Below are 21,420 nucleotides of genomic sequence, written 5' to 3'. Positions count from 1 at the left end.
TCGTGACAATGAGTGAGTTCTCATGAGATCTGATGGTTTATAAGGGGCTCTTCCCCCTTTGCTCAGCACTTCTTCCTGCTTGTGAAGAAGGCGCCTTGCTTCCCCTTTGCCTTCCACCATGATTGTAAGTTTCACAAGGCTTCCCCAGCCACGCTGCACTGTAAGTCAATTAAACCCCTTTCCTTTATAAATTACCTAGTCTTGGGCAGTTCTTTATAGCAGTATGAAAATGGACTAATATACTATCTTACCAAAAAATTGTATTTTCCTGAGAATAAGAAGCATGAGATCCTTCAAAGTATTCCTTACACACTCTCTTACAGTACCTAGGAGCTCTACCATTATTTTTGGAGTGAATTAATGCAGCCCTTGGCACTACATTCTGAGTAGTAAATATCTCCATGCTCTCTTAATTCATATTAACAAAGAATAACATGTTGATTGTATGCATTAAATAACTATAGTGCATTTGTGTTTTTATTATATATGCAAACACGTTGAACGTGTTAAAAATTTAGGCTTCAGGCCGGGCATGGTAGCTCACGCCTGTAATCCCAGCACTTTGGGAGACCGAAGTGGGCGGATCACGAGGTCAGGAGATCGAGACCATCCTGGCTAACACGGTGAAACCCCGTCTCTACTAAAAACACAAAAAATTAGCTGGGCACGGTAGTGGGCAGCTGCAGTACCAGCTACTCAGGAGGCTAAGGCAGGAGAGTAGTGTGGACTCGGTAGGCAGAACTTAAAAGTGAGCCGGTATCACGCCACTGCACTCTAGAGCCTGGGCAACAGAGAGAGACTCCATCTCAAAAACAAAAACAAAAACAAAAAACAACAACAAAAATATTAGGCTTCAAATATACACATATGTAATCAAGAGAAAATTTTCAAATTTGCAGGAAAAAAGCAATTGAATGTATATCTTCCCCATAAGAAATGGTTTCAAAATGAAAAAAAAAATTACCTTAACTGGATGCATTATGATTGATATGTTATATGAAAATAAGCCATGACTTTTACTTATGAAAATAATGGTTATTAAATTTATACTTAAGTATGTTTATTAATTGAAATATTTTAATAATTATTTTAATGTATCTCAAGAAGAGACAGAGTGCTGATTTGACTCTATGGCAATGTGTATAGTTTGTAGATACTGTATACTTTTTTTTTTTTTTTTTGAGATGGAGTCTCGCTCTGTCACCAAGCTGGAGTGCAGTGGCGCAATCTCAGCTCACTGCAACCTCCAACTCCCAGGTTCAAATGATTCTCTGGCCTCAGCCTCTAGAAGAGCTGGAACTACAGGTTCACACCACCACGCCCAGCTAATTTTTGTATTTTTAGTAGAGATATAGTTTCACCATGTTTGCCAGGATGGTCTCGATCTCTTGACCTCGTGATCCGCCTGCCTCGGCCTCCCAAAGTGCTAAGATTACAGCCAACAACCACCACACCCAGCCAGACACTGTATACTATTTTTTATTACAAAGTTTAACTGTTGCAATTTCTCCCTTGGAGCATTCATAAGATTAAATTTCAAATTGCCATCTTGCTTGTGGAACCTGCATTAAAATTAGTGTTGAGAATATATTACTTCTCTGTAGTTAAAATATTGCTCATGATCTTGTCACAGCTCATAAACTTTGAAACAACAAATGAAAACAAGAGGAGACTTTTGGCATGTATATCCATGCCCTAAAGTACAACTGCAATTTCTTTTTCTATTAGTTATTTCAAACACTCTCTAAGCCTAGATGTTTGTAATAACAGCATGCTCTGCTATAATTTTATTTTATACATCTATAAACGAAAAGTGAAAATCTCTGATGGTATCTACCAATCAAGCAAATGACATAGCAAATTTGCAAATCTTATTCAAATATTCCCAGGCCAACTTTAAAAGAATAAACTTATGAATCCTTTATTCTCAACAGAATCACTGGAGAAGTTCTATTTTTTTAAACAAAAATTTAAACCCAATATGAAAAGAAGGTCCCATTTACACATTCAGCTAAAAACTCTATATTCATCACTAGTGAGAATCTATTCTCTTGTGACACTTGACTGTGAATATGAAATGCTTTATGGCAGGAAGCAGCCCTTGAGAAACTCACATTGTGTATACACTTTTTATTTGTTTCTATAAAGAGTAGGCATGTATAGTGAGACATTTTTGTATTGCTCTACAGCTGGCTAAAGAACAAGGGGCTTTATAATTGTCAGATAAATAAACTATTATATCTAAACTGAATGATTGTCTTTCAGCATAGGTAAAATAGATAATGATTAACTTCACAAAGGTAGAGGTTTTTTTCTTTTTTTCAATGATCCCCAGCAGTTTGAGTAGTTACTGGCACATAGTACACCATAAATAAATGTGTCAATTAAGTGTATGATCTTTCCCTTTCTAGCACTGGAACCACTAGCTTTCTGATCTTATGCAAACTCTCTATGGGTCACTTTTGTTGATATAGATGGAGAGAAATAGTTTGTTGTCAGGTTTTTGTGATGCTTATTATGATACATCTGAAGTTATTTGGACAATGCCTGTCATAATAGAGACAGAAAGTTTGTCATCAGGTTTTTATCATGTTTAATATATAGCTAAAGTTCTTTGAACAATGCCTGTCAAAAAGTATAAATGTTAATATATGTTAGAGAACTGTACATGAACAGTTACATATTTCAGAAATAGATGTAAAATCTCAAATAATTATAGAAGTAAAATTTTACAGAGAAGTAAACTAAGATCCAGAAAATTATATGGCATATTTAATACTTTAATAAATTAATATCAAAACAATAGGTATAAAATACCCTGTTAAAAGAAGGGTAGGGCTTTTCCCACATAATATAGTATTGTTAATCCTAACTTTAACTATTTGTATACTTGTCTCTCTGCAAGAAAGATAGATATTTTACACATCAAAAGTGCCTAGATAGAACGCAAAGGAGGAACTAAAAATTATAGAAATAATATTTTCTTAATATGTGATTTAAATGACAATAAAATCATGTTTCCCAAAGGCAATAATATCTGTTTAATTTCATGAATTATAATGACCATAATATCATAAGTATTCTGTTATTTCAGTATTCAATGTTAACAACTATGGAAAACATGCCATTTTTCTCTCGTTTTGAACTGAAAAGTGAACATTTACATGCTTTTAAAAAGGAGGAATTGACATTTCTCTACTTAGTTACCTTTCTTTACTTTGTATTAGCTTTATCCCCTTCTGCAGCCCTTCCCCTAAATCCTACTGCACCTTCATCTAAACCTTACGATGATAATGAAACAAGAAGCCATAGCATTGGTCTATATTCCTGGAACAATGGAAATAGGAAGTAATTCCCTAATCCTTTACACAGATGAGAACACCAAAATAAACATTTTATCAGTTATTTTCACTGGGTGTTTCATATTCCGAGGAGCATTTATAAAGTAAATGAAAGTGATAGACAAGTCACCTCATCAGCATTCAGTTAAGAGGCAGCCCACTAGAGAGAAGAATAGAAGTATAAACACATAAAGCTCTTATGAACCAGAGCTATACAACTAGAAGGCAAAAGCATGTCTGCTTTGTCTTTTTAAGTTGACCTTCTGCCAGGCACCTTGGCTCACTCCTGTAATCCCAACACTTTGGGAGGCCGAGGTGGGTGATCACTTGAGGTCAGGAGTCCGAGACCAGCCTGGCCAACACGGTGAAACCCCTTCTTTATTAGAAATACAAAAGTTATCTGGGTTGGTGGCAGTTGCCTGCAATCTCAGCTACTCAGGAGGATGAGACAGGAGAATCACTTGAACCTAGGAGGCGGAGGTTGCAGTGAGCTGAGATTGCGCCATTGCACTCCAGCCTGAGCAACAAGAACAAAACTCTCTCTAAAAAATAAATAAATAAAAAAAATAAAATAAAATAAAAAATACAAAAAAAAGTTGACCTTCATGTCAAAACTTTCACTCTCTACATGACATACATTTTAGATTATGTGAACTAAAAATTTAGATGAACTATAAAGCATTATCAGAATTTAAAGCATAAACTCTGAATGATCAAAGTCAAATCAAATGCCTCAGATTTTGATCACTGGTCCCCATCACTATTGCTACACTTATCTCATCCCTAGTTGGATGTAATCATCTTACACTAAGGTCTACCTGGGTCACAGTGGAGAAAATGTGCTTTATCTAAAAATGTATAGAGTCTGACTTGGCATGCCAGTATATGCCATCCTTCTAAACCTTGGTTATTCCCTTGCTTGAAGAATAAGTAAAAACCAAGGAAAAGAAGGTTCTCAGAAATAGGATGAAGAGTAACAAAATAAGAGAAATAGGAATTATGATAGGAAGAGAATGAGAACTCTTAAAGAAGCAATGAGAAGAAGAAGAAATAATAAATAGAGAAGGAAAATAAAGTCAGAATCAATGGGGGGATGGTCAAATAAGAGTAGTCACAGAAAAAGAGCAAAGACTACAACACCGCACAATTTTGAAATACTGGACATATACCCTGTACCAGTTATTTGGCTCCTCTCACATACTTTTTGCATATTAACTCCCACAGCTCCTGGGAATAAAATATACATGTGATTGTAAAGATAGAAGGCTTTTTACTAAACACACTACTATATTTGTTTTAATCTCATTTTTAGATAAATAACTGTTGTCAATGAGATTGTTCTCTACCGTGAAGAATATCTGGAGGAGAGATTATTTAAGGAAAATATCTTTTCCTTAAATATTATTTTTCTTGATTTTGTTTTATAAAAATATATGCAGTAGGTGAAAGCTGAGAATTTGTTGCATGATATATTTACATATATGTGTTTACATACATAGAAAACATTTACCCAGTTTACGTTCACCATGCAGAAAAGTGCTGCACTGCCTTTCTCTCTTGATGTTCAGTCTCTTGCTACTTTCTGTCTTGCATGTGCATCAAGACATCCACTTAGTGACTACATCCCTTGAGATCAGAAGACATGCCCTGGATTTGATTGGCATCTGTTACCAGTTCTTGGATGCAACATCATGTATACAGCGAATAGTTTGTTTTCATAGACATTAAAATCCCAACGTCACAGCACCCTATTAGTATAATTTTGTCATAAGTGGTAGCACGACAGAACGTTCCTCAATATACAATAACTCCCAGGACCAAAACCTTTAGAGAACCCTAACCTTGAAATACTAGTTCATTACTAAGAGGACAAAAAGTGTTGAGCAGTTCAAGACTAAATTTTGCACACAGAAAGGCTGCTTTTCATAGATAAAACTGGTTTTTATTTACAACTTCAATTCAAACATAATTTCCTTAGGCAAAAAGCATTGTTCTCACCCTTGTGTTTTCTGTTCTTTTAATATATTTAATATTATTTACTATGTTATTTTATCTGCTCTTTATCTGTCCTCTTCAGTAAACCATAAGCTCTTTGCAGCAAGGTCCATTTTATGAATCAATATAACTTCAGTTTAATAGATTGTCTGATAGTTTCAGGTATTTATTTCTTTATGGTACTTTCACAGAAAAAGACTTATAGCAGCTTAAATAGTATGCATAAAGTATTAGACAATATAAATTTAAAAACAGGAAAGCAGGTATGCAAATAACTTTTTATTGAAGTAAAATGGAGCCAGCAATATTAGTAAACTAAAGATGCATACCAAGACCAAGGATTTTTCTAACTGTAGATTACGATCCATGAGTAGGTTATAAGATAAATTTCATGGGTCTTGTCGAGTATTTAAAAAGTATTAACTCTAACGAAATGTAATAGACAATGTTAAAGTACATCATAGGTACTTTTTATAGTAAGTTGTGTTCAAAAAGTTTTTAAAATAGTTATAACACATTATCTTCTGTACCGTCTCTATTTTGACTCCATTATTTCTGTAAGCCAAAGCAAAAAGAATTCTAAGTTTTGTAATTCAAATTGACTAAAGAAATAAACAAGTCAGTTAACTGTTCAAGAAATAATTTAAAATATTCTACAAAAAGAATACTTGAAAAAAATAAATTGCAAATATTTTTAAAGCTGTGGTTAGCAAGAGATTTCTTCCAAGGATATTCATAAAGAGGACCCTGTATAAAGCAATATCCCATATCTTCAAACAGATCTTTTTAGTTTATTTGTTTTACGAATAAAGTTTCTCTAAATATAAGTCAATGGCATACACCTAGACCCACCCTAGTACAGTAAATCCACTTCTATGGCGTGTCATAATAATGACCTATGCTTCAGACTAAATGGATTACAAATAAAGAGAATAGGTACTAAATATACTTATAAATGAATAGATAGAATGACATTTGAATGGATGCATGAGAATTAAATACTATATTTGTTCTTTTCTCGGATTAGAGCATATAGTAAGAATATAGTGCATAAGCTACATAATTGGGACACATGAAAACTTTGCAAATATCACTGTGAGCGATAAGGTTAGCTGATTAAAGCTCTGCTTAGGACTTTTAGTTTTAGTTCATTAGTATCCTATGCAATGAGGGAATTTATTATTTCCCTAGCAATCCAGAAATACACAGCACAACTACATTCCTTATGAGTTGTATTATAGGAGAAAGAAACTAAGAATTCAATGGTATTCTGAAAAATATCTAGTCATTAAAAAATCAATCTGTATATTAGTTTAATCAGTTTCATCTTTGATTCATTCAAAATAAGCAATAGTTACAGAGAATAGTAATATTAAAGCCCAGGTAGTTGAAATATTAACTCTTCTCACTCTCTTTCGACAAAATTGTTCACAGAGATTTAGAAGGATCAAGATGACTTGAAAATGAGTTTATGTAAAGTGCTATCATGGATTTTTGCCCAGATAATTTGGGCAAGCTCTATACTTCTTCAAGCCTCAGATCTTTTATCTTTAAAAATGGAATGATAAAATAGAAAAAAAAAATTACCATTCCAAATTGCAAGAATAAGAATAAAAGATATAAATCACAGATACAAAATATCTAGCATAAGAATTGAAAGAATACACACTCAGTATTATTTCATTTCCCTTTTCTATTTCCTTTAGACTTCACATTCTCTTCCTTAGAACTCATCACTTTGCTTTTTCCTTAATACAAACAACTGCTGAATACCCATCACTGTTTCTGTGAATTCCTGTCTTACACTTACCATTACTTGGTCAATATCCTAAAGGTAAAGTTAACATGAGATTGATATAAACTCAGACATATCCATTATAAAAGCAAATTTTAGAAGATGTTCTTATGTCTTTATTCCTTATGACTCAGAATTTTATCATTTTTCACCAACTGATCAAATACTTCCCTTTAATATTTTGCCATCATCTTTTCTATTACCATTGCAAAGCAGAACTTGCTACCTTTTAAATAAATCTCTACTCCTCATTCTTTTTTTTCCAATATTAATTGCAAGAGAACCTAATAGTAAGTTTTGAACCCCAAAAGATAAGAATTAACATGAATTAATTTTCTAGATAAATTATACTTCACATTTAGAAAACCATCCAGTTTTTGTTTTGTCTGTCATTTGGAATAAAAAAAATTCAAAATCAAATTTTATGTGATGTAATCACTTTAAATGGAGTAAACTAAGGCTTGTTATGAACCGGGTCATCATCATGCACCTCTTCACTATATTCTGCAGCAATTAAAACAACAGTGTTAGGAACTAATAAATGTGTATGGTGTCTTCCTTTTAGTGAATCACTTTCCAACAACTTTAAGGAATAATTTTAATTGGTTGATGTTTGCATATTTGATTTGTGAATATGAGAATGGGTATTAATTTCAAATAAACACAGTGAGCATCTATCAAGCACATCTATTAGCAAAGTAGATAATCAAAAATTACAAAGGTAATTTGTAATTTTTTTTGACTGCCAAGAGGTTTTAAGTTTTTTTGTGTGTGTGAATATTTCTGGTTTTTGTTTGTTGTTGTTCTTGATGAGGTAAAACTGCTCTAGGCACGGAAGACATCACCAAACTGTCATTCTCTCAAGGACATAAGCTTGAGGTCATTGTTCAGTTTTCATTTGTCCTCACTGCCCATATCAAATATTAGTCTTAAAACTTACTATCTTGCCCCCTCCATGTTTGCTACATCAGCACTGTCCTTGGATTCCACACTGCCCTAGTCATCAGCTCACTGCAATGTTGACACTGGTCAATGGCCTTTTGTGATCTATTCTCTCCTATCTCTGTTATATATTAAACACTAACGACAGATTTGTTTTCTCAAAACTTCAATTTGTTTACTCCACTTGCTCTGTACATTTCAAATATTCAAATGACTACATCTTGCAATTTTAGAGCTTCAGTAATTATATTACATGTTGCATTAGTGATTTAGTTTTTTTATTATGTAAAATAGCACAGTGCTTGGATGCTAGCAAGAATTCAACAAATGTTAGACCGTCTCCCAAATTTTGTCCCACTTGGGCAAAAACAGATACTAATTAAACATCGTATCCCTTTCCTAATATTTTCTTTCTTTTCAGTGATTTTTGTAATGTTCTGCACTCTGTGAAGCCAAGTTCAAGGGTCATCTTTTCCACATGGCCCTTCCCCTTATTTTTATTATCTTTCTACCTCACTCATAGAATTAACATTTATTGTTTGCATGTCATTAGGCATTTAATCACCAACCAACTTACAGTGATATTTAGTCTTTGGTATATTTCTGTTCAAAATTGTTTATCCTATTTTATCTCAAGGAATATCTACTGTGATGTTCAGTTGCATATAACAAAGTAAGTAATAATTGTCAAATACACAATTGAAGCCAAATAAATAAAAGTACATTTGATTTTTATATCATATTTAATGTTATTCTACATGTAGCGACACATTTTTCAATTAATATCTTGAAAATTCTATCCCCTGGACATAGTATGCAGCCTACAAATACACTGGTTTCAACTGTTCCCAACCCCTGAGACAGCTTCAGTGCTTGGTCCCTGAAAAACAACTTAAAATAATTTAATCCTTGTAGTCACAGCTCAGATAATTAGTTCAGTGTGTATCGCTCTTAAAGCATCATTTATTCCTACAGTATATCTTTAGAATCTGAAGGTCTGGTTAAATTGATCTCATTTTACTGAAATTTAGAAGATTCTATACCCAAATACGAACTTTTGTCTTATTAAGTTGTTGTTTCTGCTAATGCTACTGCCACTAACTTTTGAGAATATTAGAAAATGTTCATAATTTTATGAACTCCAGTGGAAGTCTAATACAGTTTTCAAGATATATTTTCTTTAAAAAATATCTTTACCACATTTCCATAATTATCTCAATGGTTGTGATATGATGTGAGGGAAGTAAAGTAAGTATCATGTGAGTCAATCTGAAAAATGATATACTTGTTGTATTCCCAGTATTAAGTAATTCTGTATAAACTTTATTCCAATATTAGGATTCATAATAATTCAAATGAGTAGGTGTGAGATGATTACTGTGCTTCAGGCACCATATTGTGAGTAACCAAAATAATACAGGTAACTCACAACCTGATGCGAGAGATGATCAACTATATTCCAATGTAATCTCTAAACATGGAGATATAATAAAGGGCAGTGGGTGTGGGTGTGTGTGTGTGGGGGGGATTTTTACCAATACATGAAATGGAGGTAAATTATCCAAAGACAACTTTACAGAGATTTAACACTTAAGAGTTATCTTTATGGATGAGTAGGATGTTCCTCAAGTAGAGAGAGAAAAACTGGAGTTTCCTGGAGGAAGGGGAAAAGTATACAGTATACTCTTTTCAAAATTGAAAAGGTCATGGTTTTGAGAAGCAAGACAACATTCAACGCATTAAATTGGGTAGAATTGAAGTGGTGAGCATGAAGAAAAAAAAAAAAGACTATAGAAATTGGGGTTGAACTTTGATGACTTGCTGGCTAGGATAAAGAGCTTGGTTTCCGAAGGCAGTGTGGAGCTCTAGGATGGGTATGACAGAGGAATGCCATAGTTAAGGATGTATGCTAAACTAGTATTCTATAGGTGAAACAGACTGCAGAGGATAAGAAAATGAATCCAAAGATAAGATGTTATTAGTCAAAGAGAAAGGAAGAGGAAAGAATCTGAACAAAGACGGTGGCGGTAGAAATGAAGAAAAGGGGAAAAATTAGTAAAATATTTTGGAAGCAGAACTAATAAATATTGTGTGAGAGGAAGTTGAGAGGCCCTTTAAGGCAACTTTCAGCATTTTTAGGTTGGTGAAATAAGAAAATGAGAAGAAAACACTAAATACGGCAGTTTGACTGTTATAGTGAAATTTCAGTGTACAGATAAGAATAAAGGTGAATTTATTAAAAAATGAAGCATACATTCAATTGTTTTCTGAGGGATTGATATGTATCTCAAGAAAAAAGATGAGGCAAAAATCTGATATTTACTCATTTGCCAATTATTTCATAACGTTTTGATTAAATAAAGAAATATGGATAATATATAAGATTATGCTTACGGGTTTTATGCTTTTACGCTTATGTCTTTTGTATCATTGAAAAATTCAAGTCTCATCAAGTACTTATAAACAAATTGAATATGTTTTATAATAAATGAATGATAGAATATAATTTATAAGAAATCAAATCTTATTTTGTAAGTAATTTTAAAATAATAGATGTAAATGAAGTAAAAATTTCAACTACAGCCTCTCCAGGCCTTCCGTGACTATGAGCTTCTATTACTCATAATGAGGATTTATTTCCTTGGGAACCGTAAGAAGCAAGATATCTCCTTTTTACCTCCAGCAGCAGAAGCAAATATTTCCAATCATCTAAACCCTTCTGTTTCTGCATTCATTAGTGTATGCAATTAGTGGGAACTAGGCATTGACTGATTTGATTGACATGTGTTTATTTTCTCTCCCACACACTGTGGAATCACAGCATGAGAGTAATGAAAGAAGAGCTGTAATTCTCAACCATGATTGTCTGGCTATTTATTATCATCCTACTTACAACTGGACCTGGTGGGCCCTGGGGACCTTCCCCTCCTTTCAGTCCAGGTGCACCCTGGGAAAAGTGAAAAAATAAAGCAAATGAATCTCTATGACTTGAATACCAATAGGAAGAGATATCTGATTAATAAAATAAGGATGTCAGATAATGTTTTTAGACATAACTACATATATACATACATATATAACAATAATCAAATGCATATGTTTACATATATTCCCTTAATTACTCATCGCTCTTTAAGTTCTGGGAAAAAATGCTTCTAATAAACAATTTGAATCACTTGCTTTATCTATATAGATATTGATTATACCTGAGCTCCAGGAAGACCTCTTTCCCCTGGGAAACCACGTAATCCTGCTGGTCCATCTTTCCCTGAGATACCTTGAGGACCTGGATCACCCTAAAGAATATAATAAACATCCATCAAGACAGATTAATTTCTACACATATTTCTACAAACAAAATTGTGATTACTTCTAAACTACTGTAAGTAAAATTTGAATCTTATTTAATGATGAGAATATTGGGTGGATTGTCATATGCATTAAAATGAAGTTCCCACTACCTACATTTAAGGGTATATGTATATTAAAGATTTTATGGTCAATGGAGCTAACAGTGTTATGTAAACGTTGGGCAATATCTTGGAGTATAATAAACGCACACTAAATATTTCCCTGACACATCTTCTGAGACTCATTTAAATGGAATCTGTAGACAAGTGGTGAGTATAGTGAAATATAAATTAAAGTTTTCGGCCAAAAAAATTTCTGAAGCATGTTGTACCTTTGCACCTTCTTTTCCAGCAGCACCAGGAAGACCTTGCTCACCAGGAGGGCCAGGAGGGCCAGGATGCCCACGTTCCCCTATTGGACCAGTCTCGCCGGTTGGTCCCTAAATTAGATAAGCAAAACCACTTTAGATTGCTCTTTTATTTTTGGCAAAGATAACACAAACTCAAAAACAGTATTATTCCCATTTACAAAAGTGTATCATCCTCATTTACTCTCATGACATCTTACAAAATACTTTATATAAAGCACTGAAAGTAGCATATCAAGTAAGAGTCTAAAAAGATTTTATATAATCTTGGTTAGAATCTGAGTGTAAAAGGAAAGCACATAAATAAAGTCCAAAAAGATGTTTTCTTTGCTTAATACAATAATTTCTGCAGAGTGGGGCAAGTCCAACTATTATTAAAACTATGATTTTTAAATACAGTTTTATGCCATTCCTTCTTTTCATATGAGGTGTCAAATCAGCTTCGTAAAGAGGCATAGAAACCACATTGGTAGCCACTCAATGAATCACTGTTTAAAAATAAACTTAGGGCCTTGAGAACCCAAAAAACCAGTGGTTCTCCTTGGAATTTCCAAAAGCTTAAAACTTCTCTACTATTAATTTATATTCATTTGACAAAGTCTAGGGAACGTGGCAGGGGATCCTGAAGGCAGTGAGTACGGGTCGGCAGTTCCTTCCGGTCAAAAGCTATAACAAATGCTCAGCTGCCTTAAATTGCAGCAAATGCCAAAGTGAAAAATATCAGGTCACTTATGTGTCCCTTGAGTGGTGCTGTTTTGTGGTGCTTGAGTATAACAAGCTTTCATGTATAAATAGAGGATGGTGATCAGTTACTCTCTATCTTAATAAAAAGCAAAATGAAGGATTGAAGTTAAATAAAGGGCAAATTTTTAGATGCTAATGTTGTTAAACAGTAGAACATGTTCCTGTACTTGCTTATGAAGCATATATATATATTTTTCCTAAAACTGCAACATATTCTTAACTGTTTATCTTGGATAAGGAATCTACCTGTCCCAATTTAGGTATACACTTCTAGGTTTAAACTTCTTTAATTATATGATTGCTGTAACTTTTCAATTTAACATTAATGTGCAAACATTTATCAAAAACATGATGTCTTCTTAACTATCTGAACACCAGAATCTGAACAGTAAGGAATACAGAATTAACCATAATTGAACAGCTATCACCACTGAGACAAAAATGATCAGAGATTCACATAACTGTTTAAATAAAACAGTGGATATCCAGTATTGCAATCTATATCATTCCCATTAAACCAAATCTTTTGTCTTCACATGAAAGTATGGCTACATTTAAAATAGGCTATTGGATATTTTTTCTCTTAAAAAGGACCAATAAAAAATGTAATTTGGTGAAGGTGAATCTTCAGTAAAACACCCAGTATTTTTATGCCTTAATGTCAGCAGGGGAACAGAAAAAGAAACACAAGTCTCAGAAGTTTTAGATGACCACAGTGAACAGAACTGTATTTTTGAAAGATGTGAGGTCCTAAAATATTCAGTTATGTTCCATGATGTTTATATTTTAGTTAAGAATCTAATTCCATTTCTGTTTATGGATATTAAGTATAAGAGGAAATTTTTTCTGGTTAAATTTTCTCACAGAAAATAATTATAAAGTTGTTTTAAACAGAAAAAATAAAAGTTTTTTGGAGGAACCTTTCTAATTACTGAGAAAGTATATATAATGTTTTAACTAAAACTGATAAGCAGCTAAAAAGAAGCCTTTAGCACAAATAAGTATTCATGTTTACACACTCTATAAAATAACATAACATTCCCCTTGGCTCAGGGTTAACCTCTGAAATAATCAACAAATCCAATAATTCTTCATTTTTGCTTCTGTTACACATATTCCTAACAACAAAACGCAGTTTTTCTGTTTCTCTAGATGTGTGTGTGTGTGTGTGCGTGTGTGTGTATGTGTGTGTGTGTGTTTGGATGTGCATGTGTGTGTGCGTGTGCACGTGTGGGCGTGTATGTGTATGTTACAGTGTTGAGAACTATTTAGAGACAGAGAAAAGACTAAACCAATTAAATAACTAAAACATGTATTCACCTGCTTTTGCTCCTTTGTTATAATTTGTTATTAGTGGGGGGAAAATTCCAGCCCACTAAATTAAATGTGTTCTGCCCAGTCAATATGCTTTGCCAGGGAAGAAAAACATTATTTTCTATTACCATGAATTACTCTTTATAGTTATTTCATACTATAACTCAGGATACTGCACTAATTTTTGAGACTTCTTCTGCCACCTATCGTGAAAGAAATCCTTGTCTCTTCCATTATTTTGTATATCCTCAAAGATAATTAATATTTATTTCTGATATAATTCATTATTATGAAGGCAAAAATCTTAAGAAAGACCTAATATGTTACAAATATTAAAATTTTAGGATATAAATTTCTAAATCTAATTTATACTCAAAAACATGAAGTCATTTTATAATTTAAAATTCTAGAAAAAGATGATGGCCCACCTATTTATAAGGAACTTTGTATTTTTATTAGTAGATGGTGTCATAGTCAGGCTTTAGTGTTAAATTCAGTGTGAACTTTCTGATTTATTTTCATTTATTTTATTCTTCTCTTTTATTCTTACAGGCAATTGAAAAGTTGCTTTAGTTAAGTAATAGTTTGTTGGTTTCATTTGATGTACGAAAGCTGCACATATTTAAATACAATCTGAAATAAAAAATACATCATTTTGAATCATAATAAATTTAGAAGATTTTACACAACTTAGGAAGGTTAAAATATAAACAAAAATAAATAAATCTTGCTCAGGAAATAAAGCAAAGGAACATACCTGTGGTCCAACCACTCCCCCTGGCCCAGGAGGGCCGGTCTTGCCTTGAAATCCCTAAGAAGGCAAAGTATTATCTGTAAAAGCTACACACAACACAAAGCATAAATCAAAATTCTATGAGTTAGCTGAATAAGTCACATTAAAAGAAAGTCACCCATTGACTAAAAATATTTATTTTCAAATGCTTAAATATAAGTTTAATATGTCAAACTTATTTCAGTTTTCATTAAAATTCAAAATTTGCCATTTCAACATTTCACATGCTAGGGCAACAATTACCTTTAATAAATTAACCTAGAGCAAAAAAACGTGTTCTTTGCCCTGTTCCACCAGGTCAAACAACATACAGAATTTTAACCCAGGAATGTTTATGGATGAAATAAATGATGATTTAGACATTCTTTGAAACAGTTTACTGATTGTTTATACAGAAATAAATTCACAGTGATATTAATACATTTCTCTCTATTGTATTTCTAAAATCTCATAAAACAAGATATAAAAATAGACCTACTAAAATAATGCTTTGCACAGTAATTATTTTAGTATTTATCAACATTCTTTCTTGTAAGAAATTCAAGAGATATAGTTGTAAATGCATTTTGCAAATAATGCAGTCATTAAAATATCTGGTTGATTTGAGCAGAATATACTCACTAAATAAAACTTCTGGGCATATATTCTGGTATTTATATTTCTCTAGGCTGTGGGTTATTCATTCCACATAATTGTATTAAGATAGGTAAATTTCTTACTCATGAGAGTTAAGTTACTTTTAACAGCTGGAGAAGTAGATAGAAAATATTGGGAGAAGAAGTTTTCAAATAACTGAATATTTTATTCTCTATAACATCTAGTCAGACTGAAAGTAATAAGATTAGGAAAAAAATGGGTAGGAACTAGCAATCTCACGTTTGTATCACAATGCTCCTGATAACTATGAATGAATTATTTACAATAATAAAATTGTATAAGTAGGTACAGATAAGAGTCTGTAATTATTGCAATTGATGCTACAGGGAAAGAAAATAGATTTCTTCTATTTTGAAAATCTATTAATTCAGACTTTCAGAGTTCTACTTGAGCTATCATTATCAATGGCAAAACCAATCAATTCTGAGGGGAAAGTCATAAAATTTATTTAGCATTTTATAATTATATTAGTCACTTAATTGTAATTTTTCAGTAACTAGTTGTTTTGGAAATCTGTTATCAGATTTACATACACACATACACAGATACATAAACACATTTATACACGTGCACATATATGTATGTGTGTCCCTGGATTATCTCAACAACCTCCATGACCACAATTGCCATCTCTGTGCTGATGAATTCCTCCACTCCCAACTATTTATAAACCTCTAATCAGTATGAGCCCTAAAACTCGCACGGTAAGTGCCTACTAGAAATTTCCAATTGTATATCATGCTCTCTCTTCAACATTCCTAACATGGAACTTGCTGATTGTATCTTCTCTTTTGATTTTCCTTCTGTGTTCCCCGCCTTTATAATGGAGTGTTTTCATATCCCAGGCTTTTCTTCAGTGCCCATACTTAATCCGTTATTTCATCTGAATGCGTCACCTGAGAAGCTCCCTCAAATACAGCTTTTTCTCACTTATCCTAGTAGACCTGTCTTATTCAGACTAGAATCACCTCTTTCCTTCACCATTGCTGAGTTTTTCAAATAAGGTTTACTCACTTGTTTACATTAGCCAGAATCATCACCCACAAAACCAAACATAATAAATTCATTTTTAAACATATGGATGACAAAGTTCTAGCCAATAGGGGCCCAGTGTGTGAATTCAGTTACTTCCTTTGCTTTGATAATGTATCCTAAATTCTAGCCATGCTGATCTTCCTACCTTTTTCTGAATAGCCACACATCCTATATTTGTATGACCTGTTTCCTCTGTCTGGGTTATTCTTCTTCCAATTTTTAATCACTAAATTGGACAGGAAGATATAAAGGCAATTCCAAACTTTTAAAAAAAGTGTTAGAAAGCTTTTTGTCTTAGTAACTGTGAGAGCAAGAATCACACACAAACAAAATACTGCAAAAATGATTAATTAAATGTATTTGATTACAAATCAATATTTAATTGCAGAAAATCTGGACAAAATTACAACATAGACTTGCACTCATACATCTTAAGGGGAAAGAGGAAGTTTTGACTGCTAGACCATGTGTGTGAGTGATGGATTTGGGAAAGCTGGAAGACAGTGTTGCCCATATGTCTGCTCATTCAAAACATTCAGACTGTTTGCAACTATCTAAAACATTTGATCTTGGGGATCTTACAAACAAACTACACAGGAAAACTTTTACAGTTCACAATAAGGTGTGCTTGTTCAATATTGTCATGTAATAAGACTACACTTGCCACTTAATTTTAGAATAGCTAGTCCAATTATGTTTTTCAAAGTTGCTGAAAATGGAAATTAATTTGACATATTCATAGGTAGTTTGAAAAATGTGCTGTTAAGATCCATCAGAAATGTGACTCCTATTTTGATAATCTTTAAAAGACTAAGCCAATTCTAGGACCAATATAGGATTTGGCATTATGCTTCTGAGACAAATTTGGGTCACTTCAATATAATAGAAACCATTTCTGAAGCTGTTTAAGGCCACCGGGAAAAATTGGGAATAGTTTCTATTATACTGAAACAACCCAAATGAATGTAAGATGTCAGAATAAACATTTAATTAATGGATTTCTGCCTGGAGACAAATTTCAAATATCATTTAAAAATTTATCCATTGAAATAAAATAGTAAATATATGACAAAGAATGCCCACTTTAGATTGTGACTCTTGTACAAGGTAGTCCTTTGAATCTGGGTCAGCAGAGAACAAAGTGAGAAAGGTTTGGGGCTATAGGGTGATTCACTATTCCCTTAAAGTGGATGTGAAATCGGGAATATAATTTTTCAGAAATAATCCTGGCTTTAATCTGTGAAAAACTACAAAACAGGAACATTCATTCTAGAAACATTATGCTATTTTTCTTCTATGTTTAAATCTCAATGTTATATGTGATATAAGTATTTTCATTAGAAGTGGAAGCTCCAGATTAAATCATAGACATAAAGAATTTTATAACAGTAATTATCTAGATATCTTTTCCCCAGAAGACATTTTGGAATATTCTATAGTTATTCCCAGGAAGTTATACAATGATTTCATTAAAAATGATTTGGCTGAAAGATTTGAATGAGAATGCATTTGTAAATTCAGTGTTGATTCTCCTTTAGAAAGTTTATTTCTGCTCCTCATATAGATATCCTTCCCAAGAAGATACCCAAACAGTTTATTCTTTGGTCTCACTAAATCATATTTCAACTTTGCTTTAGAAGTCCAAGACTCCAAAGTTTCCCATCTGGCTAAAGCTAAGAAATAGTGAAACTAAGAATTGCCACATGGTAAGCAAGGCAAGAATTGGGTGGCTGCTAACAGATTCTTTCCTCCATAGCAGAAAAATCATAATCTTTTCAGATTTCAGATTTATTATAGGACACTGCTATGCAACTCCAATATATATTCAGGCTGGCCAAATACCCTAACATGATTTTCAACCGCATAGGCAAAGGTAGTCTGTATTTGTGGTTTCCTTGAGAAATCTGGATAAAAGTAATCATTGGTGAGAAGCAAGAACTGATTCCATGGAGACATGCTAACCCATGATGATTTCTGACCAGAATGACAATCCACTGGGATAGCCAGATGCCTGGTTTTTAACAGGAGCAAAATAAATGAGCTCACCAGGATCCTCAAACCATCACTGAGCTGCCAGTTTCCTCTCCGCCCAAATTGTTATACACATGGTAAGTTATTCAGTCAGATTTGTTTACTTTTATATTATTTGTAGTTTTTCAGTAAAATTTAGTCACCATTTCTGATTTACTTTTTCCTATTTCACATGAAAGGATGCTTTTGCCATAGTTCCCAACCAATTATAGCTAATGGGTCCAATATCAGCAAATATTTAATCTCTTAGTTCTAGATTTAAAAAATGTTGTATTCTGTGCACGACTATTTGTAATCTGTTGCCTTTGGAGAGTGGAGAGATGATGGGTTTGAGTGGAATGTATCTGTAAACAGGCTTCAGTGAAAAGAGTCAGAGGGACAATCTTGAGGCAATGTCCAAAAACTAATAGTGTCTTCTCCATCAGCTCATCCTTAAAATGCGGCTATTGACAGTAAGAACAATCATATCAACTAACATCCTATTTCCTGAAATATATTTCTTGGGTCTATTTACTAATTTATGTATATATTTCAACAAAAGACTTAATGGAATTAATTTTTCCATTTTTCTCAACCTAGTAATTGAAATGTTCATAATAAAGTAGCTTTCTATGAACTGATGAAGTGCTAGAGATGGGAATTTTTAATAAGAGTAACAAGGTCACTTACAGTCTCCCCACGTTGCCCAGGGTGTCCTGGCAGCCCATCCTTCCCAGGTGGTCCCTGAAATTACAAATATTGAATACCACATGTCATAAATATTTATTTAATTATTTTATAGTCTAAATGTGATATGTTAGAAAATTGTCTTTTCTTTTTATATTTTCATTAGATATTTTACTTTGCTCTTCTGTTGATTTTATATATGGTAATACGCACACATATCTCTTCAATGTAATTCTGTAGGTATAACTGCAACCAAAATAGTGGCACCTTTTTCTGAATATTTTACATTTAAATATATTTCATTTGCATCAATCATCTGTAAAAGAATATTTGCAAAGGTTTATATTTTCACTTTGTGAAAAATATTACTTCTTTAATACTTCACAAATGAATATTTCCACCGTTTTGGTGATTTATTCTTAATTCGCATCAAAACTTGGATAACAGAGAGAAATAGTGCCCTCTAGTGGTAATCCGAGCTTCTAACTGACAAGAATGCAAAAGAAGGCCGGGCCGGGTGGCTGACACCTCTAATCCCTGTACTTTGGGAGGCTGAGGCGGGAGGAACAAGAGGTCAGAGAATCAAGACTATCCTGACCAACATGCTGAAACCCGGTCTCTACTAAAATACAAAAAATTAGCCGGGCTTGGTGGCACGTGCCTGTAGTCCCAGTTACTTGGGAGGCTGAGGCGGGGGAATCGCTTGAACCTGGGAGGCAGAGGTTGCAGTGAGCCTAGATGGTGCCACTGCACTCCAGAGCTGAGACTCCATCTCAAAACAAAACAAAACAAAACAAAAAACAAGAATGCAAAATAAATACAAACTCATACAAACAATGGCATTTTACCGCTCAATTTTTTTCAAAGTAAAGGAAACAATGCGTTACACTCAATTCTAGAAGTTGTCAGGACAAATTTTTCCCAGTAGATTTTCTTAAATGTCCTCTTGAAAGAATAATGTTTGTGAAGTACTGCAGAGCAAATCTGCTGCTATCACTTTCTATAAAGGATGCTGTCTTTGTCATGGTTTAAGAAATAAATGAAGCGAATAACTACAAACTTTAAGTGAACAAGTCTGTGAGGGTCCTATATTTTAAATACTTAGTAGAAAGAGATTGCTTCTGTAGACTGCCTGATGGAATATTCATTCTACTCAGTAACCATTACATATCAAGTTCAAATTTCAAAACATGGTCAATGGGTAGAGACAGAAATATTCTCACCCTTCTAGATGAATGAAATGATTCTTTTAATAATGATATTTTTTAATGACAACAGGTACACCTTTCACTGTATGTTAATTATTTAAATAAAATTGGCTTTGAACTTCTCTTTTTAATATATATTCTTATAGAGTGAGTATGAAAAACAGGCTTTGTTCCAAAATATCATTTTCTCAAATAGCTTTCTTCCAACTGAGTGAGACTTTTTCCAGGTTGGCAGTACTTCAGGAGAAAGGTTCTTGGCGGTGCCAGAACCATCTCTGTCCCTTAAGTCATCTGTATTGACATCCTGGTTGCCCTGTAAATGAACAACTCTAATTAAAAACCGTTAAGCTACTTCACAACATCATGACTTGCTTAGTGACTTGTTCAGGTTTTCCAGGGCTACCACTGCCATCCTCTTCTTCAAAAAACAAAATTGGGGTGTTTTTAACCAAAGGTCCAAAACATTCTCGGATGTCATTTAACCATGGCTTCTTTAAAAAACATATATTACATGCCCTTGTATCAATCACTAGGTATATATTAATGCTAAGACTTAGTTTTGCCCTCAGTTTGGAGGTGACATACAGAAATAAGTAGTTAGTTAATTGGTAATGGACTTCATTGAGGTCTGGTTTTACAAAATAGCAAACAAAAAACTTCTGTGCCTTATCACTGGTTTGACACATTTGGCAATAAACTTGCTTTCAATTCTGGGCAATAATAAAAGTTTTACAGAGAGTATGACAGCTGAAGGATATCAAGTATGCCTGGCTTTTTTTCCACCATACTAAAGTGCTTCTTAAATGATGTACTTTGCCATTAATACAAGAATTAATTTTTTTTTTAACAGAGCTGTAAATACAAGATTAAATATCTCTTATTTGCTGACATAGATAACACATTCATTGCAAAATATTATAATACTTTAAAATAGCAATCTTAGATCTAAGCAATCACATCCTGGGAAGAATGCAACATAATATTTAATGGCTCTCCTAGATAGTCTGAGGGAGTAGTTTTAATATACTGCATTAAAAATTGGTGTCATTATTGGCCGGGCGCGGTGGCTCACGCCTGTAATCCCAGTACTTTGGGAGGCCAAGGTGGGCAGATCACGAGGTCAGGAGATCGAGACCATCCTGGCTAACATGGTGAAGCCCCGCCTCTACTAAAAATACAAA

The 21,420-nt window shown here is 33.3% G+C and overlaps 1 protein-coding gene across 6 annotated transcripts in view; it reads right to left on the bottom strand.

The window, feature by feature from the left end:
• Positions 1-21,420, bottom strand: part of COL11A1 (collagen type XI alpha 1 chain) — a 220,374-nt gene that overhangs the window by 66,668 nt on the left and 132,286 nt on the right. For 5 of the 6 annotated variants that reach the window (XM_015432036.4, XM_015432041.4, XM_074027435.1 and 2 more), the window contains 5 exons: positions 19,035-19,088; positions 14,607-14,660; positions 11,756-11,863; positions 11,280-11,369; positions 10,967-11,020 (listed from right to left, as the gene is read on the bottom strand). In XM_015432036.4, the coding sequence (XP_015287522.3) occupies positions 10,967-11,020; positions 11,280-11,369; positions 11,756-11,863; positions 14,607-14,660; positions 19,035-19,088 (360 nt within the window). Of the gene's footprint in view, positions 1-10,966; positions 11,021-11,279; positions 11,370-11,755; positions 11,864-14,606; positions 14,661-19,028; positions 19,089-21,420 lie in introns of those variants that run through there. The other variant, XR_012429045.1, reaches the window with a different exon arrangement.

The sequence above is a fragment of the Macaca fascicularis genome, chromosome 1, assembly GCF_037993035.2.
Source record: "Macaca fascicularis isolate 582-1 chromosome 1, T2T-MFA8v1.1".
In the NCBI taxonomy this organism is placed as follows: domain Eukaryota; kingdom Metazoa; phylum Chordata; class Mammalia; order Primates; family Cercopithecidae; genus Macaca; species Macaca fascicularis.
The sequence above is the reverse complement of the archived record's forward strand: the minus strand, read 5'-3'. Positions and strand labels throughout refer to the sequence as shown.